Here is a 19,343-nt window from a genome sequence, read left to right as displayed (position 1 = left end):
ATTTTTTCAAGTTCGACGGACCGGATTAAAACGTTTCACGGGCCGCTCGTGGCCCCCGGGCCGTAGTTTGCCCACACCCGCCCTAACGTATGCTTTGACCTCACATTTGTTGTATTTACAATAAATCTGTCGTGTCCGTTCGTGTATGTAGCTTGAACTGTTGCGCAATAGCGTCACTTCCAAGCTGTGTGTCGTAATATACTCGTCGTGAGAAGTGTTGTGTCTTTAGTTGGAGTTTATCAAGAAATGTTGGGGAAATTAAAAAGACGCACGAGCTAGCAAAAAACGCAAGAAAGCTAACAAGACAGTTAGCATGGTTAAGATTTATTCATAAAAAAAAAGCAGTTCCTAAAATGTGTTTGAACTTTACGGCAATACTTGTACAAATGTCAAAAAAAATTCAGTTTTGTTCACCTTGTGACCGATTATGAAAGGTATGACTTCCTCTGAACACAATGCATATGACCTTCTCACCCTCGCCGTGACCCACTAAGCAAGTCACCCTGGAAATATTTTTGGGAATGACTCAAAAGTATGCGTTTACGTCACCCAGTAAGAAAATAGTCTGCACGTTAAAATATGTCTCAAGTTTGAATTGTTTTGAGCCGGAAATGCAAAATCGTGACTCGGCAGAATGTCAGGTGGTCATTCAACGGCATAAAAGAGGATGAACCTTCTTCCACTTTGCGCGCGCTTATAAGGAAGTGACTCCACCTCACGCACTTGTTGTTGCAGCGGCGACGTGCCAGCATGAAACTTTTACTCGTGCTTGTGTGCTTTCTGGCGCCGTGCGCGGCTCAGAAGCCTCACCCGTGCAGTAAGTTCCTCCCGTCGCTTCCATCCGTCTCTCGTTAAACTTTGTTCCATTTCTTCTGCTTTGCTTCTTCCAAACAGCGAGTCCTGCGCTTCTGAGCGGCCAACTCACTTTGGTACTTTTATTTGGATTTTTTGTTCAATCTCGCTGTGTTGTCAAGGAGGCCAATAAACTCACAGAGATCTTATGTTTGCGTGCAGGCCACACAGAACGAGCAGCTGTGGGCTTTCGCCCGCTACTTGTACGATGCGTTGGGACACCGGATCAGGCTCCAGGAAATGGGATTTTACCAGAATCAATCTTTCACCTATGACGCTCTTCTTCTCTACAGAGAGGTGAGAAATGTGATTGGACTCAATCCGAGACGGGATTTGAAAACTGACGACGATGTACTTCCGTCCACCAGGCCGTCATGTACGAGATTAACCATCGAGACCACACGTGCCGGAAACGAGCCCTGCGGGTCGACTTCCACCCGATGGCGGTTCCGAGGAACTCCACTCTTCTGGGCCAGGCCGTTGTGGGGAGCTCCTCGGGCCCGGGTCAGGGTCTTCTCGTCAACACGTGGGTGGGAAAGCTTCCTGACAACGGTGAGGGGCGGACTGGGGGGAGAAAACTTTTACAAATCATCCCACACATGATTACGGTGTCTTTGGTGATCCCGCAGCGCCTTACTCGGTCACGGTGACTGAATTTGGATGCGTTCCAGTCTCCACGTCCTACAAAAGTCAGTTGTTTGGCTGGACGGTGACAAGGTGAGTCCTTTTTTTAAAGTCATCCGATTTTGTTTTGACGACAAGGTTGCGTAAACGGCGCTTGCTTTTTTGCTTCATCAGCTTCTTCAACAACGTCATCGGCATTTCCGACCCCAACCAGCTCAACCCTCCGGACTTCTGCCAAGACGCGCTGGACGAGGAGCCCGTCGACTTCTTCAGCTTGTTCCAGATGAAATGATTGCATGTGCAAGTTTAATGACTGGATTTAGCTGGAATCATCCTATGTTACACTCTCATGCTAATTTCGCCGTTGACTTGAATTGCGTGGTTTTGCGTTTGCCGTGTGTTGAACTGACCCTGAGTGGCCAATTTTTTTTTTTTAATCAGATTTTTGGTCTTTTGTCTGCTGTTTGATTGTGTCTAAATAAGTGAGAGCCACTTAACGCATTGACTGCCATTGACGGCTAAAGACGTCAAAGATTCATTTTTTTACTCAGCTGGAATTGAATGAGTTAAACATTAACCCAATAAAAGAACATTACAACAATGATTGTGCAGAAATGCTTTATTCTTAAATGAGAATTTTTTTTTAAATATTTTTGTTTCATAAAATCAGACACAGTCAAATATAAAATATTCACACAGTCAGTGTTGCACATTTGGGAAAGGCGTGACTTGATAACAGTAGTAACAAACTCCCCTCAATTCCCCCACCTCCTGCACTGCAACACGTGCCGCCCGCGCTTCCGTCTCCAGCCACAGCAGCCTGGCATCTGGATCCTCGTCCGAGAACTGGAGCAGCGACCCCGAGTGGCGCAGCACCTTTAAACTCTGCTTCAGGACCAAGCCGGCGCTCCTCTTCCCTTCCTTGGACTTCAACAGCGCGTCCGTGGTGCCTTTGTCCACGATGACGTCCACACTGGTGGGACCAAAATGCCGGTGCAGCTGCGTACAGTCCAGCTCCACAAAGTCCAGCTGGGAAGAACGGTTGCCAGGTCGGACCGCTTGAGCCAACACGTGCTCCTGCATGAGCCGTACGGCCACAGGAGAAATGTCCCCGCATGTGACCCGAACCGGAAAGGGACAGCGCTGGTAAACAGACGGACCCAAAGCAGAAGTGCCGCAGCCCATATCCAAGACTTGAAGCCTGACATCAGGGCTGGTCTTGGTCTGTAATAATGGCATGATGAAGTTTTGCACGGCTTCAAAGCCAAAGAACCACTCAAAGTTCTTGAATGTCTTGCTGCTGCTTTCAGCATAGAAACGGTCCCAGGTGGCTTTTTTGTCCAGGTTTTCAATCATTTCAGCTGGACAGGCACACAGAAGGACAGGCAGGTTATCGGAGACTTGTGTCCTCTGACTAATCATAATTGGCCATCCAATTATAATCATCTCATTATGGGACTTCAAACTTCAAACCAAAACCAAAGAAAAGCCACACAGAGAACATGCAAACTCCACACAGGAAGGCAAGAGCTCGGATTCTAACCTTGCATCTCTGTACTGTGAGGAAGACGTGCTAACCAGTATTTCACCGTGCCACACTTCAGAGTTTGTTTGAAAAATAACAACATTGAGCAACATAAATCAAATAAGACACGTATTGACTTTTTACACGGTATAATTGTGTTTCATCGAATTTTAGACATTTATTTTTAGTTGCCTTTCTTGTGAGTTCTACTCAAAATATGTATTTTATAAACAAGCTAAAAAAAAAGGATCACGTGTTATTTTCGGCCAAGTACACCAAATATGCAAGACTGGAAACCAGGCTGCACTTCCGTCAACAACCAGCTCGAGTTAGCATCTGGGCTAAAGTAGCATCACACGAGGTGCCGTGACAGCACCAAAAACGACAGAAACCAAAACAACGTGACACAATTAATACCCATGCGGCGTGAAACTTACATGTAAGAGAAGAGTGGAGTCGGAAACATGTTGAAACTATTCTCGAGCTTGTCAAGAATGACTTTGAGAGCGGAGCCATTGCTACTTGTAGTCCGAGCTCCTGTGGCGAGAAGAGAGGGCTTACTCGGATCTGGAAGAAAAAACAAAAACATGGACTACAAAATCCGCCATTTTCGTTTTGGGCAAGTCGTAGACGATCTTCGTTGTGCGTCGTTATGATGAATTATTTCGGGTTTTTACTTTATAATACAAATATAAATAAGAACGAAACGCCTTCACTTCAAAATTAAAGCCTCGTTTTTCTGGGTAAAGTTTTGAGATACAAAACTATGATTTATATTTCAGTTTTTGGAATTATTTGTTTCTCAGGGTTTTTTTAAAGATTTTTTTCACTTTCATAAAAAAAACAATTATATATAACTATAAAAAATATTTCAAAATACAGAACAAAAATAAAAAGTCATTAAAATTTACAAAAGTACTTAAAAAAACAAAGCCCCCAATTACCACAACATGACATTAAATTTTAGCAACGTTTTCTTCTTCACATTTTCCAGTTTTTGTTCAGACCAAAACGCACACAGCACAAGAAATAAGATGTAAATCCCTTTAATAAAACTCAAATGAAATGCAGTGTAACAAAGGAAAAGAATCCAACAAAGCAAGTAGATAACATTTACAACCACAAAAGAAACCTGTACAACTCTAAATGCCTGGAGTCACTTCTATTTTCTCAAACATGTTTTTAGATATTTGGTGATAACTGGAGGGGTGGGAGCGGGCAACTGGGGTTGGGGGTACCATGAACCGTACTTTGAACTTTTTGTATACGACACGTGTGTCATCTCACATGCCGGGCGAAATTCTGCTTTATCCGTGTGGCGGTGGCGGGAGGGAGCGAGGGGAGGGCGTCATCGCGGGAGTCGAGGGCGAGGGGGGGCCTATTTGTACAGGATGTCATAATGGCCGGGTCTGTAGAGGAGGAAGATGCGCGGGTCGCCGCCTTCGGGGAAGACGTGATGATTGACCGTCCCGCCTTCGCCTCTATCCATGTACTCCACAAGGATGGATAAGTTCAGGGCCTGCGCTAAGGCGATGATGTGAATGTGGTCGCTTTCTTTCGACATGGGCTCCACCTCCTTGGAAGACAGACAGAGACGAAAAAAGAAAAAGCGCATCATGAGCAGCCATTTTTGGAGAAATAACCCGTCAAGTGCAAGTTCAAGGTACCTGTTGACAAAACTCCTTGACCGAGCGCCCCCCCTCGATGAAGTGCTGGAAGAAAGCGTGCTCCCGCTGCAGGTAGCCCGAGGTGAGCAGCCGCAAATACACCACCACGTAGTCCGACACGTTCTGGTCGTTGAAGGATCTCAGCAGCTCCTTCAAGCTGGGCTGCTTCTCGCACAGCTCGATGAGGCCCATGAACTAGCCGGACAATCGGGGGGGCGTGACTGAGGAATTCCGCAACGGAAGACCGATATTGGCGCAAACTCACGGTGTGATGGAAGTCCTCGATGGTGAACTCGGTGAATCCCTCGTTGACCAGGTCCAGTTTGCTTTTCGCTGCCACCGCTTTGAACCTGAGCACAGTCGGCAATGTGCACATGCAGAGGTGGATAAAGTTAAGAAACACCTGCACTATGTGGGAAAAAAAGAGCAAAAAATAATATACATATATTTTTGGGGGAGGGTCAAAGAGTCATTTAAATTAGAACAACTTTAAGATATAAATAATTGACATTGGCGACATTTACATGGACAAAATTGATTTAATGCGATCAGTGTTGGCATTAAAATTATGATCAGGGACACTGTTTTCACTGTCACTAAAAATATTGATCTGATTCGGATTTGCGTCTTCATGCATCACACATGGCTCTGTCCATCTCTACTAGAAACGTTACCATACTTTCACATATTTTTTCCCGTTTGTTACATTGAGTTTTAATACTTCCTAATGGCGCCGCAATGTATCTTCCAGAGCGCATTTTTCATTTCAGTCTTGCACACGCCATGTCTTTCACTTGCTCTTGCTTCTGGAAATAAGAGAAACGCATATGTACTGACGTCACAGAATCGACAGAAACCATCCATCTCGTCCGGAATAAAATCTTGATTGGATCAGAATTATCAAAATGGGGTGTGTACGTGAAATATTTTTAGTTCGATCAGGATTTAAATCTGAATAAATGCGTCCATGTAAACATAGCAGCAATGTTAATTAGCACAACAAAGCAAGCAAGTTGTTTGCTCCAAAATAATTTTGCTGAGTTGTTTTTCCTGAGAAATTTAAATTGGGGAACAATGACGCTTAATAATTTGTTGAAAATGCAGCAAAGCCAATTTTCACATGAGAAAATTTTCAAATGTTTTGTGGAATTGTTCAACTTAAGTTATCAATGTTTTGTTTTTTTTTGCCTTGAAATATTGCATTCACTCAATTTTTTTTAAAATTTTTTGACAGCGTAGCACTCACTTCTGCAGTTCTTTGCTGTCATCAAGTAGAGACTCGAGATGTGCAAAGCCAAAGGCTCTGTAGAAACAGTTGCCGTCCGGTCTTGTCTTGCGGATGTATGAATATTTTTTGTACAAGTCCTGTGATGAAGAAACAACAAATATTGTCATTGATGTAAAGCAGGGGGCGTGGGGGGGGCACACATTGATGAGGTTTCACTAACCTTGATCTTTAGCTGATAAACCGTATCTTCCTCCGAGTACTCCCTCTGCAGCACAGATAGATCTTTTCTTTCCGACACTAGCGGGTTGCTGTTGGCTATCTGCATGGCCACCCATGGGCGATTAGAGGGAGGGGGATAAAAAAAAATCAGTTAATTAGAATTCCAACTTCAAAATGAGGGCAGCTCCTTGAGGTAAAATTCTCACCTCCTGCTGAATTCTGTCCTGCTGTGCAATTATGGCCTCATCATACGCCAGGCAGTTCACTCCTATTAAAGAGTGCAGAGGCATGCATGTGGATTAACTGTTGACATCAACTATGTAAATGTTTTTTTTTTTAAATGGTCAAATCAAGATGACGTGACATGGAATGTGTTTACAACGTCTGCGAGTTCGAAAGCGAAACACCTCGCCTCCCCTACGTCGTTTGTCTTTAACGTTTAGCACATCAATTATAAGCTCATTTTAATTTCCAAATCCACAGACTGGAAGTCGCGTCCTAAAGTGGCCAAACAAGCGTTTTCTTTGTGTAGCAATGTTAGCATTAGCTAACAACAAGCTATGCCCCCCTTTCTCTATTTGGACGCTGCGTGTCAACCGCTTTGTGTGACGGAAGGACACCGGGCCAAAAAGCGAGTGACTACATTCTGCTTTCAAGTGACTTGAAACTTCAGACACGAGTGGCCTCGCCGCGTGTTGCTGTGTTGTTTCCACTTTGCTTTTCTCACCCTCCATCTCCCCCTGTGATGCTTCTTGCTGCTCCTCCGCCATCTTAGCTGTCCAGATCAGTTTCCTGTTTTTTTTCGCTCTCCAAATAACTTTATTGCTCATTTACAAACGTACAAAAAACAGTGACGTACGCCGTGCGGCGTGGTACAAGAAAAAGTCGTACACAGAAAAGAAAACAAATCGTACACAATTTTGACTATGACGACGTCATATTTACCCAAATCGAACATAAAAGTGCAATTTAACGGGGTCAAAAATAAACACACATCCTCGAGGCTTATCACGCAGTAACCGTTGATACATGCATGGCAACACGAATGTGCTAAATGTGATTAGTTGACATTTAATGAGCGTTAGTCAGCTTTAACTGTAAAAGGCATTTGTACTGTAGCGTCACACTTGCTGCACTTTCCAACAATCGCCACTAGAGGACGCTGAAGACAACGAATACAACCTTCAACGGCCAATACGGGAAAGCCCAAAACTAAAACGTTTTTAGTCAAATTGAATTCAAATATTTTCTTAGGGGAGGAAAATTTGAAGTAAAGTACTCTCTGGGGGACTTGCTACTGCACATATTTAAAATAGAAAAAGAAAGTTTCATGCAGATGTGGGCATAGGCTACCCCCCAAAAAAACATTTTCCACAAATTGCATCCAAATATATTCTTTGTAAGAATAAATAAACATAAGACTAGAGAGACTAAAGTACTGGTGTGAGACAGAATAATTCTTCATGTTTGCTGTATTTGAAGGTCTTGCCATGCCACATATTTGGAATAGAAGGAGAACAACAACCCTGAATTCAAAATACGCCATCTGCATTTTCTAAAGTCCTCCCCACGTCCCCGGAAAAGAAAACTAGTCAAATTGCCTTAAAATGCATTTTTAGTGTTAGTGTGTGTGTTTGGATGACAAGGTTAGAGAAACTAAAATACAGGTGTGACACAGAATAATACTTCATATTTGCCATAATTGGAGTTCTTGTTGTGGCACACATTTGTAACAGAAGGAGCACAACAAACAATCCTGACATCAAAATGTGCCATCTGCATTTCCTTAAGTCCAGTCCGAGTTTGTTGTCGACTTGTCTTTTCAACCCTTTTGTCGTTTTTTTAACGAATAAACTGCTTCTTTGCGAGTTGCGAGCGCCACCCTCCTACACAATCTGGGCCTTGTGCACCAGGGAGGTGTGAGGGCTCACCACGTTGTGGCTTATCTCCGGTTTGAATCTCTTGGTGCCATTTGGGAGTTGGTGGTGACTGTGCGCCTGAGACACCTGGGAGCGACTGCTCTGGCTTTCCTGGTCATCGGGATGCTCCCGGCTGGCGGGGCCTCCGAGGCCTTCGTCCACTTCGTCGTCGTTGTCGGTCACCGAGGGCGTGGTGTACCTCGAGGACGGGTGGCGCGCAGACCTGACGGAGCTCCCTGGCCTCGACCATTCCTCGTTTTGCTGTCTGAGCATGCCGGCGGACTTGATGGGTAACGGTGTCGAGATGCGACGAAGAAGGCAGACACACAAACATACCGTTATTTAATTTACAGTTGTTGTTTTTTTTTAAACTGTGTAATGATGTTCAAGTTGGAGTTTACTGTAAAACTAAAAACAACAAATATATTGTCAATGTGAATACAAGACATCAATCCAAAATAATGCCAATGATTTTTTTTTTCTTTTTTCGATATTCGCCCAGCCCTAATTGAATGTCAAATGCGCACTATCTGCAGTCACGCGATATTTTGCTCACCTCATGGTGGTCCAAGAGGCTCTCTCTGCCCATCTGCGCGTTGAGTAGAACCGGCCGACCCGGGTAGTCGTACGTTCCCCCTCCTCCCGACCTCCCACCTAAGATCGTCGAGTGGCTCTCACGGCTCGGGGCCAGCTCCTATCGGCGCAGGAAACACACGCAGATCAAGAGTGGGCGATTGGTCGCCCGCATGGTCGCAAGTTCCTCTTTTTGAGCCAGGTTGAGTGAATTGAAGATTTGTCAACGGTGTTTAATTCATTGCAAGATGGGAACGGAACCATGCAAAATATATCTCTTTTGACAATTTGGAGTGGTTCCAGCTACGTTCCGTCAGAGGCAGCAATAAAACGAGCCTCCACTTTGATCATTGCGGCGAGCAGACTGACCCCAAGAGAGGACAAGGTTCCCTCCACCCTCAGCGGGATGCTCTCCTCCGTCTGCAAATGACAGGAAGCAGACAGACTTTTATGCTGGCGCGCAAACTTGCTGAAACTTCTCACGTCAAACTTTGCCGTTTCCTCAAGAGAGACAAAGCGGTGCCGTCTTCCCGTCTGATCCCGAGCGCTTCGTTATGTCTTCATTTCATGTCTGACAAAGAATGGCTGACTAAATGGGCTGGTTTTGTCGCCGAGGCAGAAGTGGGTCGCGCCGACGGACGAGAAAAACGGGATCATGTTTGTTCTGTGTTGTGGGGGAGAGAGAATAATTCAGTACCGCTCCTCTTGCATCTGTGCTGACCGAGTTGATCCTCCTCAAAGAAGCTTGCCAAGACAGAGTGCTTATTTCCTCCCTGGGCAAAAAATAAAAGTCGGTCAGATGAGGTCTGCGGTTTTATGCACACAATGGATAGTTCATTAATAATCCCGTTATTTTGTCTGTATTATGTGGTTCTTGTTTACCAAGGTTGTTATAAGTAACGAAAAAACTAACAAGACAGCAAAACCTTTAAAGCTTAAAAGAAAAAAAAAAATCGCATTTTATGTTTTTAAATCTAGCTGTAATTATAGAGATAATGTCGATCAATGGATTTCATAGATCACCGTTCAGGGTTCATTTTGAATGATGAATTGTTTTTTATTATTTATTTAATTAAATTATTTGTCATATTGCACTGAAGAGGGGAGTTCTTGTAGTACAATGACAGGATGGCCGAGTGGTCTAAGGCGCCGCGTTCAGGACCCAGTCTCCCCAGGAGGCCTGGGTTCGAATCTCGAATTTCCCCATTGTGGGACTAATAAAGGCAATATTATTATATTATAGGCAATATTAAAGGGGATTCTGATTCTGATTCTGATTGGTATTGCTGTACATGCAGAAGAAGGAAGGTGAAAGAGTTCGAGAATTCTATCTTATGTTACTTTATGAGCTTTTTTTTTTTAACCTTGCACTGGGTACATACTCCATGAACTAAACTAAAACTAATAAAAGCTCAACAAAAATGAGTATTTAAAAAAAAAACTGAAAACAAACCTGCTCTAAAATCTGAAGTTAAAAAAAAAAAGTCAAACTGAAATTAAAAAAAAAAATAATGTTAATATAAAAATCCCAAACTTTTATAATCGTGTTCCATACTTCTTCTCGGTCAGTTCCTTCTTCAGCCTCTTGTTCTTCTTTTTGTGGTGACATGTGACGGTGATGATGATGGCCAGCATCAAGAGGAGTAGCCCCACAGCGATGACCCCCACGACGACCATGGTCGTCGTCTCCGACATCGTCTGCCTCTCGGGAAACTCTGCCGTAAGGAAAGTGCGAAGGAAGTGGTCGGAACTCAGCAGATGATGTGAAGCCCCCCCGGGGCTCAAGTGTCGACATCTACCTGACACGAAAATCTCTGCCTCTGCCACGCCCACGCCAACCTCATTCCGCGCCACGCACTGGTAGGTGCCGCTGTCTGATTGGCTGAGGGGGCGCTTGAACTCCAAGGTTCCGTTGGGGTGAGAGATCAAACCCTCGGGCAAAGCCTCACCGTGTCTGCGAACACAACATGACACAAAATAACAACGTCATAAAAACAAGCCGTCGCTTATGTATTTTCACCGGCTGCAATTTTTTTAATGCAAGTCATTTCCCACCATTAACTTATTTACTGCCATTGACGGCTAAAGACGTCAGATCCATTTTTTTTTCACACGGCTGGCAGCGAATGAGTTGATGTGACCTGAATTGCTCAATCGAAAAATAAATGTGAATTTTTTTCCAAAGGAAGTCAACATTTCAAAATGTAATACTGTGGTTTCAAAAGTGTGCACACCCTCTTAAAATCAGAATCACATTCAAACTCATTTGCCCCGACAAATGTCGAGTGTGACGACAAAACCTCCGGGGTTCCGCTAGAAAACAAAAGAAATGCCTGGAAAGGCTTTCAGAACAGCTGAAGTTTATTTGAGGTTAATCTGAGGCGCTTTAAATGGTGGCAGATGTGCGCTGACTCGCGCTAAACTGAAGTATGAATGTGATTGGTTCGTTCTGAATGCAGCCGCATCCCATTTAACACTTGCGCAACCACATTAATTCACTTGTTTGTTATTCACTTCTGAGTTGTGCAAGCAATGAGTCATGTTAAAAAAAGTAGAAAAATGGTTGTTGACATTGCAGGGGTGTGTAGACTTTTTAGAACCACGAGGCTGTCCGCCAAAAAAATTATCTTTGACTCCTATTTGGGTTTGATTTTGGCATTCATTGACAAAAAGTTCAAGTCAGCAAAATAACGTTCAAGATCGCAAAAGGAAAACTGTTGTTTGAGGGTGATGGCGAGAGTTGAACCCAGTTGCGAGGACGCAGGAGGAGCGAGGCAGGGGAGAAGAAAAAAAAAACAAAACAATGTCTCAATAAATCAAGAAAGCTAAAAAAAAAATATTTAAAAAAAAAAAAACACTCTCCACTACAGCGAACACGACAAGACGAAAGCGACGTAACTTACAAAGATTGTTGTTTTCTTCTGCCGCACAGACTCCCCCAAAAAACTAAATACAAGCAAACTGACGAGACAACAGGGTACACCTGGACAAGACATGAGTGGCTGGAATGACCTGATTGGTCGACACGAGAAAAGTTGGTCACCGACACAAAACAACGGGGGACAAAGTTGAAATACCTGCAACCAAAACTAAAATTGAAAGTCATGCGTACATTTGTACCGTTTATTTGTCTTGTGAGTATTTTCGTCATGTTGAGTGAGCAAATATTCAAAGACTTCAACGATTCATTCTGTTCCTCTTCCTGATCGCCGCTCTCGCTCACTCTCTTTCAGTTCCCTCCCAAAATCCGGGCTCGCTTCCCTTTCTCCTTCCGCACAAGCACCAACACGTGTCGCATCGGCGATTGCTTCACCCTGACGCCTTCCCATGGACAAAGCCAACAGGTTTGGCCCGCCACGTCCGCTCGTGCGCGAGCGTGTCAGTCTTGACGGTCTCGTATTTATTTCATTAACTTGATCCTAACTCAAAACGAAGACAGACTTTTTCTGCGTCGTGCTCAAAAACTAAAAATGAAAAAGATTGACTTTGATTGACTGTCATCACTTGCCGCCATTTTTGATTGAGTAAACGCGCACGGCCGATCGCCACGATCACCCTGAAATATATCTCCATCTCTAATCGCCATAATTTTAATCTAGTTGTCAATCATGCAAATCAAATGGAATATAACGCGGCGATGCAGAACACGTAACACAGGAACCGCCTCGCCTCGACTTGCCCGCTCAACCAAATAACTGGTTGGGCCACCCTGAGCCGCAACAACCGAAATTAAGCGTCCTCTATAACTTGCAATGAGAGGTTCGCATCTCTGCGGAGAGATTTTGGCCCACTCGGCCGAGCAGGATTGCTTTACCTCAGCAACTCAGGAGGCTTTTTTTGAGCATGGATGGCATTTTTGTCAAGTCATCAGTTTCAAGGTTGGACTTTGACCGGGCCACTCTAAAACCTTCATTTTGTTTATTCATTTATTTTTTCTAAACAGCTACTCAGAAATTAACATGATGGTTGAACTTCATCTCGAGGTCACAAACGAGAGGCAAATTCATGGTTTCGTCAGTCGCAGCAAGTCGTCCAGGTCCTGGAGATGAAAAGCAGCCCCAGATCATCACAAGACCACCGCCTTGTGATGCGATGGTCTTTTTCCTCAAATGCTGTTACTTTTACACCAGATGTAAAAGATCCAACCTTTGTTTTTTGGGGGGTGTTTTCCCAAATGTATGACACGCCTTAAGGGTCTTTATGGTCTGCCGTGGTTTTTGCCTTACAAATTTTCCATCTTTTTCTAATCATTATGTCATAAACTCGGACCTTAACCGAGGCAAGGGAGGCCTGTAAATGTTCAGATGTTGTCCCGGATTCCTTTGTGAACTCCCGATTGAGTTATCACTCTGCTTTTGGGTTAATTTTTTTCCCCTCAATTTGTGGATGACGTTGACGTGATATCCTGGACACCTTGGAAAGCTTTAGGAATGGCTTTGTACGCCTTTCCATAAATTATTTTAATTCTTTGGATCGGGGCATTTTGTTGCAGCTTTTTAGCAATCATTTTCTCAATTTAAGTGATTTCTCGATTGAACACGTCTGGAGGTTATCAGGCTTGGGTGTGGTCGATAAAAATACGGTCGGCTTTCCCAAAGGAGGCAAATTATTTTTCCCACATGGCCGAGCGCTTTTAATACTGTTTTTCCCCCCGAATAAAAAAAAAATAAAAATCTAAAAATGCATTTTATGCCTACTTAGGTTATCGTTGTCTGATATTCACATTTGTTTGATGATCTTAAAGATGAAAGTGTTTTGAAAGCCGAATCCTTCAGACAGCTCAAAACCTTGCTATGAACCGTAAAACCCCAAATCACCGATAACGATGAAATTATTCACAAGTGTAACGATGACTACGACGTTGCCCGTAATCAAAACAAGTTGACATCGCTGACTTAAGGTGACACATGTTGTTTTTCCTCTTAAACCTGCCAGCATGAGCCACACCCTCATGACTGATTTTCAGCCCCCAAATTGAGCAAGCACACGATGACTGCCAATGTTGACGTCAAGGTGTAACCCCGCTCGGAATTACTGGAAAAGTAAACGGGGACCAGACGCTTTGTCAACAGACGACCATTCCAATATTTTGACAGGTCTTGCGTACCTGGCCCAGGTGAATTGCTTCGGTTTGGGATTTCCTCCACTCACGCACGTCAGCGCTGCATGCTCCAGACCCACATACCAGTCGCCGTTGTAGCCGGACACCTCGGAATCGGGAGGAACTGGGAGGGATGCACACAAACCGGGTGAGCGATATTCGGAACCGGATTTGGTCAAGCAATTTGGATCCCACTCACAGTGTACGACCAGCTTGTTTTGGTGGCGACGCGGACCCGCCGTGAGCGTCGGATGCCACACCAGACAATCCAGCTTCTTCCCGTTCATTTTCCTCAGAGGGTGCAAGGAGAAGTGGGTGGTGACCGCCCCGTTCGCCCACGAACGGTTGATGGACTGCCCGTGCAGCTCGGTGTCCCACGAAAGCTGCGGCGCCGGGCGAGCCAACGAGCGGCACGACGCCGCCTGCCGGTATGACTGCCCCTCAACCAGAATCACAGGATCCAGGGAGGAAATCGGGATGGCTGGGGGGGGGGGAGCATGATGTCAAATATCTCTCAAGTTTTGCAGCAGTCACAGTTAGAATCCAACTTTCTAGAAAATGTGTGTTTTGTGGTTCTCTGACACTACGTGGTCCATTATCGCACTTCTGAACAACTACCGGAGTGCTAATCTTAAACACAATGCTTAAATTGAATTTAATGAAGCTTTTTATCCATTTCTTTTCCTATTTTACTTCATTATTTTTTGCTTTAATATTGCAAATAAAGACAATCAAAATGTTGATTCATCTGGTGAGTGAATGACTAATTTGGACATCTCTGATGTCTATCTTACAATAAGTATAAAAATGTTAATAGTGGGAATGCTAGTGTGGAATTTTTCGATGAAATAACCTTCTGACTGTTGTTTTTTGGGAGTGAATTCATGTTTTGAATCCTGTGCTTTTTTTTTTTTTTTTTTTAATCCACCTCACCAACCCACTGACAGGCTTCACCTGTGTCATTATTCCTCTCAGCTGCTTCTTGGTACTCAGAGGGGATTTAAGTCCCAGTCTCACTCCAAGACCATTTGTCATTGGGACCTGCCGTGTTGTAGCAGCTCACCTGTGTGCTGTTTATTTGATTACATTTTTGTGTTGGCAAAAAAAAAAAAATGAGGAAACTTACTCCAAACCATGAGAGTCACAATTTGGTCAAAATTTCCGAAAGGATAGGAGTTGATGTGACACTTGTAGCGCCCTTCGTGTGAAACGTCAGTGCTGAAGAGCACCAAAGACGAGTCCTCGGTGGGGACGCTGCTGTTGAATCGCACACGGCCGGACCACGCTCCGAAAGCTGGAAACAAGGAATCATTTTTTAACTTATTGTGGGAAAAAAAACGCACACAGAGTTGCACGTACCCCCCCCCCAAACAAAATAGCCACACTCGCCAAGTTCATTTGTTTGCATTGTAGTGTCGAAGTAAGTTCAGTTTAGTGCACTTTGGGGAAAAAAATAATTGCATCTTAAATCACAATCATAATACTGAGGTGCAAAAAAAAATTCCAATTTGCTTATTTTCCCAAATCAATCTGTATTCGTTGTGGTGCGTTCATCACATTACGCATGTCAAAAAAGTAACGACCAACCAGTCTGTCCGTCAATGTGGTGAGCTGTGATGATCTGCTCCCAGCCCTGCGGGGTCTCCTTGTACCATGTGACCTGCACCACCAGCTCCATTTCCTTCGGCTGGAAGCGGCAGGGCAGGACCGTCTCCTTTTCAGCCAGGGAGTAAACGGCGTCGTCTGGGGGCCGCTGCACAAATTCTGCTCCAGTCGCTGCAACCAAGAAAGACGCAGTGGATTTTTGAGAATAACGCTAGGAAATGAAGAGGAAAAACATTTAAAAAAAGCTACATTAGCTTCAGTTTTTATGAGGGCTAGATTAAAAAAAAAATATATATATATATATATATATATATATATATATATATATATCGATTTTAATCAATTTTCCTTTTCATAACCCGATAACGATTCAGAAAACCAAATATTGTCTTTTTTTCCCCATAAATTGACATGACTTCAAATTCTTGTCACTCCGCAAAAGTAGCGTATCAAATCCAAAACTGCTTTGGAGGTGTCCCAATATTTTTGTCCGCAAGCCTGCGTGCGTTGGGAACAAGAGGAGCTGTGTTCAACGGCGACGCGGAGAGCAACTTGGCGCTATCACTCCAAGCCAAGAAGATATGTCGCTTGACAAGTTACACGAGACAAGCTGTCATAGCGCATCGTGTCTGGACACGGCCGGAATTAACGACAGACACGCGGGAAATGACTGGCACGGCGTGTCGCGTGTGCCGCATGTTTACAAATGTCGTGCTGTCACACGAACCTCGAAACGCAAACATACGCTCAATAAATCTCATAATATTTATTTTGGACTAAAGAAAAATAAATACATTTGATTTGCTCCATATTGATGATACTGACGTTTGCATTCATATTTGGAGGTGACGACGACTTGGTCACGTGACCAAAGCTATGATTCACAAGTTCGACCGCGCGGTGAGAACGAGACATGCGTCAAGCGAGGGGCTGTGATTCATGCTTCATGGTTCCCATGAAGCACCGACTCGCCCCCGATCCGTCTCGGGCCTGGTGTGGAATCCACCGGTGTCATGTTACTTCATTTTTTTTTGTCCATGTAGAAGACATGGCATGTGAAAAAAAGAAAATAAGAAATTTTAAAATCTGACTTTTTTTTTTTTTTTTTAGATAGGGGTGGGGATTTTTTTTTTTGCTGATTTATTTATTTTTAACACATTAAAACAATACAACAGGGATGAACAACTGGCAGCCTGCGGCCACACGCTGAATAATTCCTCCCCAAAATTGTAAAACTTTGTGAGAGAAAATATGTTTTTTCTTTTTTTTTTCTTTCACAAACCCAAGAAACTATAAAAAAAAAACATAGATAAACATTCACTGTACCTTTAACACAAAGAACGGCAGGTGTCACTATCCCGGAAAAAAGAACAGGCAAAATCCAAAATGTAAAAAAATATTGAAATCTTTTTTTTTTATTTGTGAATATGCAAATTCAAAGTTGCCAAGCTGCCAATATGCAGCAGTTGACTGTAGTTTGTGGTTGCAACTTCCACTGGCTCTTCTACTGACCTATACTACAAAGTGAGCGGGTCTAATATTTTTTTGCAGATTTGAAATGAAATGCAGGACAAATGTAGGATAATCAATAATATTAACATTTCGAGTGAGTTTTTTTTGGGGGGGAAAGTGCACAAAATTAGTTCTTGCGCTTAATGTTGGTTTACTGTTCAGCAGTTTTGTGCCGTCCTTGAATCATCTTTTTCTTTATCTTTTTTTGCAAGCCTTTTACAATGAAAAATAAATGGCATTTTGTGGTAATCTCCACGTGGCTTTGTTCCATTTTACCTCTCTGAGCTTCTCCACCCTTGAGCACCTCAGATCTGCGGACCAGACGCTATTAGAGGTACAGAGGACGAAACAAAGGCTCAGAGGAGATCGAGTCTTTTCTGTTGCCGGTTCTCCTCTCTTTGGAAGAACTTTTCGTTTAATTTCAGGAAAGCCATCTCTGCACTTCCCATCTTTAAAACTTGTCTTAAAACTCATTTTTATTCTTTGGCTTTGAACTCAGCTCGAGACTTGGTTTTTGGTTTGACTGTTTTTGTGCTTTTTTTACTGTCTTCATTATATTTTTATTATCTTCTTATCAGAAATTGAATGCATTAAGAGCACATACTGTCTAGATACAAAATATCCTCTATATTAAGGCACCAAAAAAGTTAACGCTATTTTATTATATATATATAAAATCCACCTTATAAAATCCATATCAGTCAAGCCTTAAAAAAATACCTGCATCTTATTTATTGATACGGCACAGACAACAAATCTTTGTTCATTTATCTTTGCTGGCGACAGATAGAGTCAGCCCACTAGATGCATACATAAAATAGAATAAGAAATGGAAAGTGCAAAGTGGGAAAGAAAATTAAGAATATTCATTTTCACAAAATTATTATGAATCCCGTTGACAATCCACCTGGCGAGTTTAACAGGCATCGAGGCCGTTTTGGAACGATACTGGATTTCCAGAAATCTTGTTTTGAATCATTTTAAATGGAAATACTATCAGCACAGCAATTTACAGGGATTTGATTGGTGTTTGCATGCTTGCCTTCGTAGACGTGAGCCTGATTTTGATTCTGTAAGTCCTTAAGAAATGTTGGCAAATATTAACACACAATATACATCCAATGTGATGACTTTTTTGTTTTGTTTTTTTCAACACGATAAAAAAAAATGGATCAACAACAACCTGTTTTTCCTGACACGTCAGGCAGCAGCACGCCACTGTTATTTTTTCTCCGCCTATTTTGAAAGGCCGCTCCAAACAAGTATGCTTTCTTCCGGACTTCCCCACCGCAGCTAATTAATTGTAAATCGTTGATGAAACAAGTCTTTTTGAGGACAAGCATCCTTAGTTTGCATAATCCTAATATTAGTAATAATCAAAGCAGATGTTCAATAGCCTGGACATGGATTCTACAAAAAAAAGCATAAAAATACTTCTTACCAGAGATCCATGGGACCAGGAGACACAGCAAGAGACCTCTGAGCCGGGACGGCATCCTCCCAAGAGTTGCTGCACCACTTGAGCCGACAAAGCATCAGCCTAAGCTGTTGAACGCAGCCATGCTACAAAAACACCGTCGAAAGCTAAAGTCCTAAGATTGGGCCGGTTTTCTCTGGTGGTTTGTCACAAACATGGTGAGAGCAGAAAGGCTCACCTGTCAGAGATACACCTGTTTGCGTTGCCTGTACGCTTGCGCTTCCACCTCCCTTTCTACAAGTCAACTTTCCGGTTTGACGGAGGCGCGTTGACAGTTTTTTTTCCTGCTCTCGTCTTTACTTGCTCATGCCAGAGGCTGCAGATGAGGCAACTCCTCCGGCAAATAGAAACTGACTACCACCGAATCTGCTCCCTTTTGGTGTATTTGAGCCGTACTGTGGACCCGCGGATACTCGCTATTCAGCACCCTCTGATTTATGTTTTTCAGGATTTTCATTTTTTAGCAAATTGCTTAGTGGCTATTTACCTCTCTTCAATTATTTTTAGGGTTAAAAAATGCTATTTTTGATGCATTATCACTGATTTTTATACACCGCAAAGATCCTTTGTAAATAAAATTGGTCCTAGCACTGACCCCTGTGGGACACTATGCAGGATAGCATTCCATCCATTGTCACAAACTATTGCCTTCTGTCGAACTACCTTATAAACCAATTCAAAACTTGCCTTTATTGTGCTAGTTTCTATTGTAAAAATCGCAAATAATCATTATATAGCCTTATTTGGTATTTTACAACATTTAATGTATATTACTTGACATTCGTAAATTTATATTATTCTTTACTAAAAGGAGTCTTTCAGATAGTTTTTCATTAAATTTCAATAAAATTTTCATTGAAGTTTCCCAACGATTTACACATTGTTTCACCACTAGTGACTTAGCATTAAAACGTCCAGAAATTTGTGAATTTTAACAGTTAACTAATTTGTCATAGGAAAATGTATACTTTTCGCTGAATTCTACTTTTCAAGATGTGTAAATCTTTGAAGATTAATCAATGCATGCTTGAAATTTTACAG

The 19,343-nt window shown here is 42.9% G+C and overlaps 4 protein-coding genes across 5 annotated transcripts; 1 reads left to right on the top strand and 3 right to left on the bottom strand.

Annotated features, from left to right (window-relative positions):
- The first annotated feature begins 688 nt into the window (after window positions 1–688).
- On the top strand, window positions 689–2,077 carry LOC148339125 (ependymin-like). The gene is made up of 6 exons (XM_088292917.1): window positions 689–817; window positions 895–929; window positions 1,015–1,149; window positions 1,221–1,404; window positions 1,482–1,569; window positions 1,651–2,077. The coding sequence occupies exons 1-6, from the start codon at window positions 751–753 to the stop codon at window positions 1,766–1,768; spliced, it is 627 nt and encodes a 208-aa protein (XP_088149043.1). The 5' UTR covers window positions 689–750; the 3' UTR covers window positions 1,769–2,077.
- Window positions 2,078–3,550, bottom strand: cskmt (citrate synthase lysine methyltransferase). The gene is made up of 2 exons (XM_088292916.1): window positions 3,439–3,550; window positions 2,078–2,837 (listed from the first exon to the last, which is right to left on the bottom strand). The coding sequence occupies exons 1-2, from the start codon at window positions 3,515–3,517 to the stop codon at window positions 2,176–2,178; spliced, it is 741 nt and encodes a 246-aa protein (XP_088149042.1). The 5' UTR covers window positions 3,518–3,550; the 3' UTR covers window positions 2,078–2,175.
- A 481-nt stretch (window positions 3,551–4,031) lies between these two features.
- On the bottom strand, window positions 4,032–7,086 carry otub1b (OTU deubiquitinase, ubiquitin aldehyde binding 1b). Its single transcript, XM_088293189.1, has 8 exons — window positions 6,843–7,086; window positions 6,322–6,383; window positions 6,117–6,215; window positions 5,915–6,033; window positions 4,934–5,018; window positions 4,669–4,863; window positions 4,359–4,577; window positions 4,032–4,320 (listed from the first exon to the last, which is right to left on the bottom strand). Exons 1-7 carry the CDS (start codon window positions 6,943–6,945, stop codon window positions 4,380–4,382), a joined length of 861 nt encoding a protein of 286 aa, XP_088149315.1. The 5' UTR covers window positions 6,946–7,086; the 3' UTR covers window positions 4,032–4,320; window positions 4,359–4,379.
- LOC148339122 (nectin-4-like) lies at window positions 6,904–18,923 on the bottom strand. 2 transcript variants are annotated; one of them, XM_088293186.1, is made up of 11 exons: window positions 18,267–18,923; window positions 15,296–15,484; window positions 14,835–15,002; window positions 13,908–14,189; window positions 13,715–13,832; window positions 10,407–10,561; window positions 10,163–10,322; window positions 9,305–9,380; window positions 8,977–9,027; window positions 8,591–8,728; window positions 6,904–8,316 (listed from the first exon to the last, which is right to left on the bottom strand). In XM_088293186.1, the coding sequence occupies exons 1-11, from the start codon at window positions 18,319–18,321 to the stop codon at window positions 8,002–8,004; spliced, it is 1,707 nt and encodes a 568-aa protein (XP_088149312.1). In that variant the 5' UTR covers window positions 18,322–18,923; the 3' UTR covers window positions 6,904–8,001. The 2 variants fall into 2 exon arrangements, with proteins under 2 accessions (XP_088149312.1, XP_088149311.1); XM_088293185.1 differs by having other exon boundaries at window positions 10,163–10,561.
- Between the last annotated feature and the right edge of the window lie 420 nt (window positions 18,924–19,343).

This window comes from Idiotropiscis lumnitzeri, chromosome 4 (genome assembly GCF_059441095.1).
Source record: "Idiotropiscis lumnitzeri isolate Australia: NSW breed Sydney's pygmy pipehorse chromosome 4, RoL_Ilum_1.0, whole genome shotgun sequence".
NCBI lineage: Eukaryota > Metazoa > Chordata > Actinopteri > Syngnathiformes > Syngnathidae > Idiotropiscis > Idiotropiscis lumnitzeri.
Note: the sequence above shows the minus strand (reverse complement) of the source record. Positions and strands in the feature narration are given on the sequence as shown.

Excerpts from the sequence above, each read along its gene's own strand:
- cskmt (XM_088292916.1), bottom strand. The coding sequence starts at position 3,517 with ATGGCTCCGCTCTCAAAGTCATTCTTGACAAGCTCGAGAATAGTTTCA. Across the intron at positions 2,838-3,438 it reads ACTCCACTCTTCTCTTACAT|CTGAAATGATTGAAAACCTG; the intron begins GTAAGTTTCACG and ends GTGCCTGTCCAG.
- LOC148339125 (XM_088292917.1), top strand. The coding sequence starts at position 751 with ATGAAACTTTTACTCGTGCTTGTGTGCTTTCTGGCGCCGTGCGCGGCT. Across the intron at positions 818-894 it reads TCAGAAGCCTCACCCGTGCA|CGAGTCCTGCGCTTCTGAGC; the intron begins GTAAGTTCCTCC and ends TCTTCCAAACAG. Across the intron at positions 1,150-1,220 it reads CTCTTCTTCTCTACAGAGAG|GCCGTCATGTACGAGATTAA; the intron begins GTGAGAAATGTG and ends TCCGTCCACCAG.
- LOC148339122 (XM_088293185.1), bottom strand. The coding sequence starts at position 18,321 with ATGCCGTCCCGGCTCAGAGGTCTCTTGCTGTGTCTCCTGGTCCCATGG. Across the intron at positions 14,190-14,834 it reads TGTGACTCTCATGGTTTGGA|CCATCCCGATTTCCTCCCTG; the intron begins GTAAGTTTCCTC and ends CCCCCCCCCCAG. Across the intron at positions 9,028-9,304 it reads GCACAGATGCAAGAGGAGCG|ACGGAGGAGAGCATCCCGCT; the intron begins GTACTGAATTAT and ends TGTCATTTGCAG.
- otub1b (XM_088293189.1), bottom strand. The coding sequence starts at position 6,945 with ATGAGCAATAAAGTTATTTGGAGAGCGAAAAAAAACAGGAAACTGATC. Across the intron at positions 6,384-6,842 it reads ATCACAGGGGGAGATGGAGG|GAGTGAACTGCCTGGCGTAT; the intron begins GTGAGAAAAGCA and ends ACTCTTTAATAG. Across the intron at positions 4,578-4,668 it reads TCAAGGAGTTTTGTCAACAG|GAGGTGGAGCCCATGTCGAA; the intron begins GTACCTTGAACT and ends CTGTCTTCCAAG.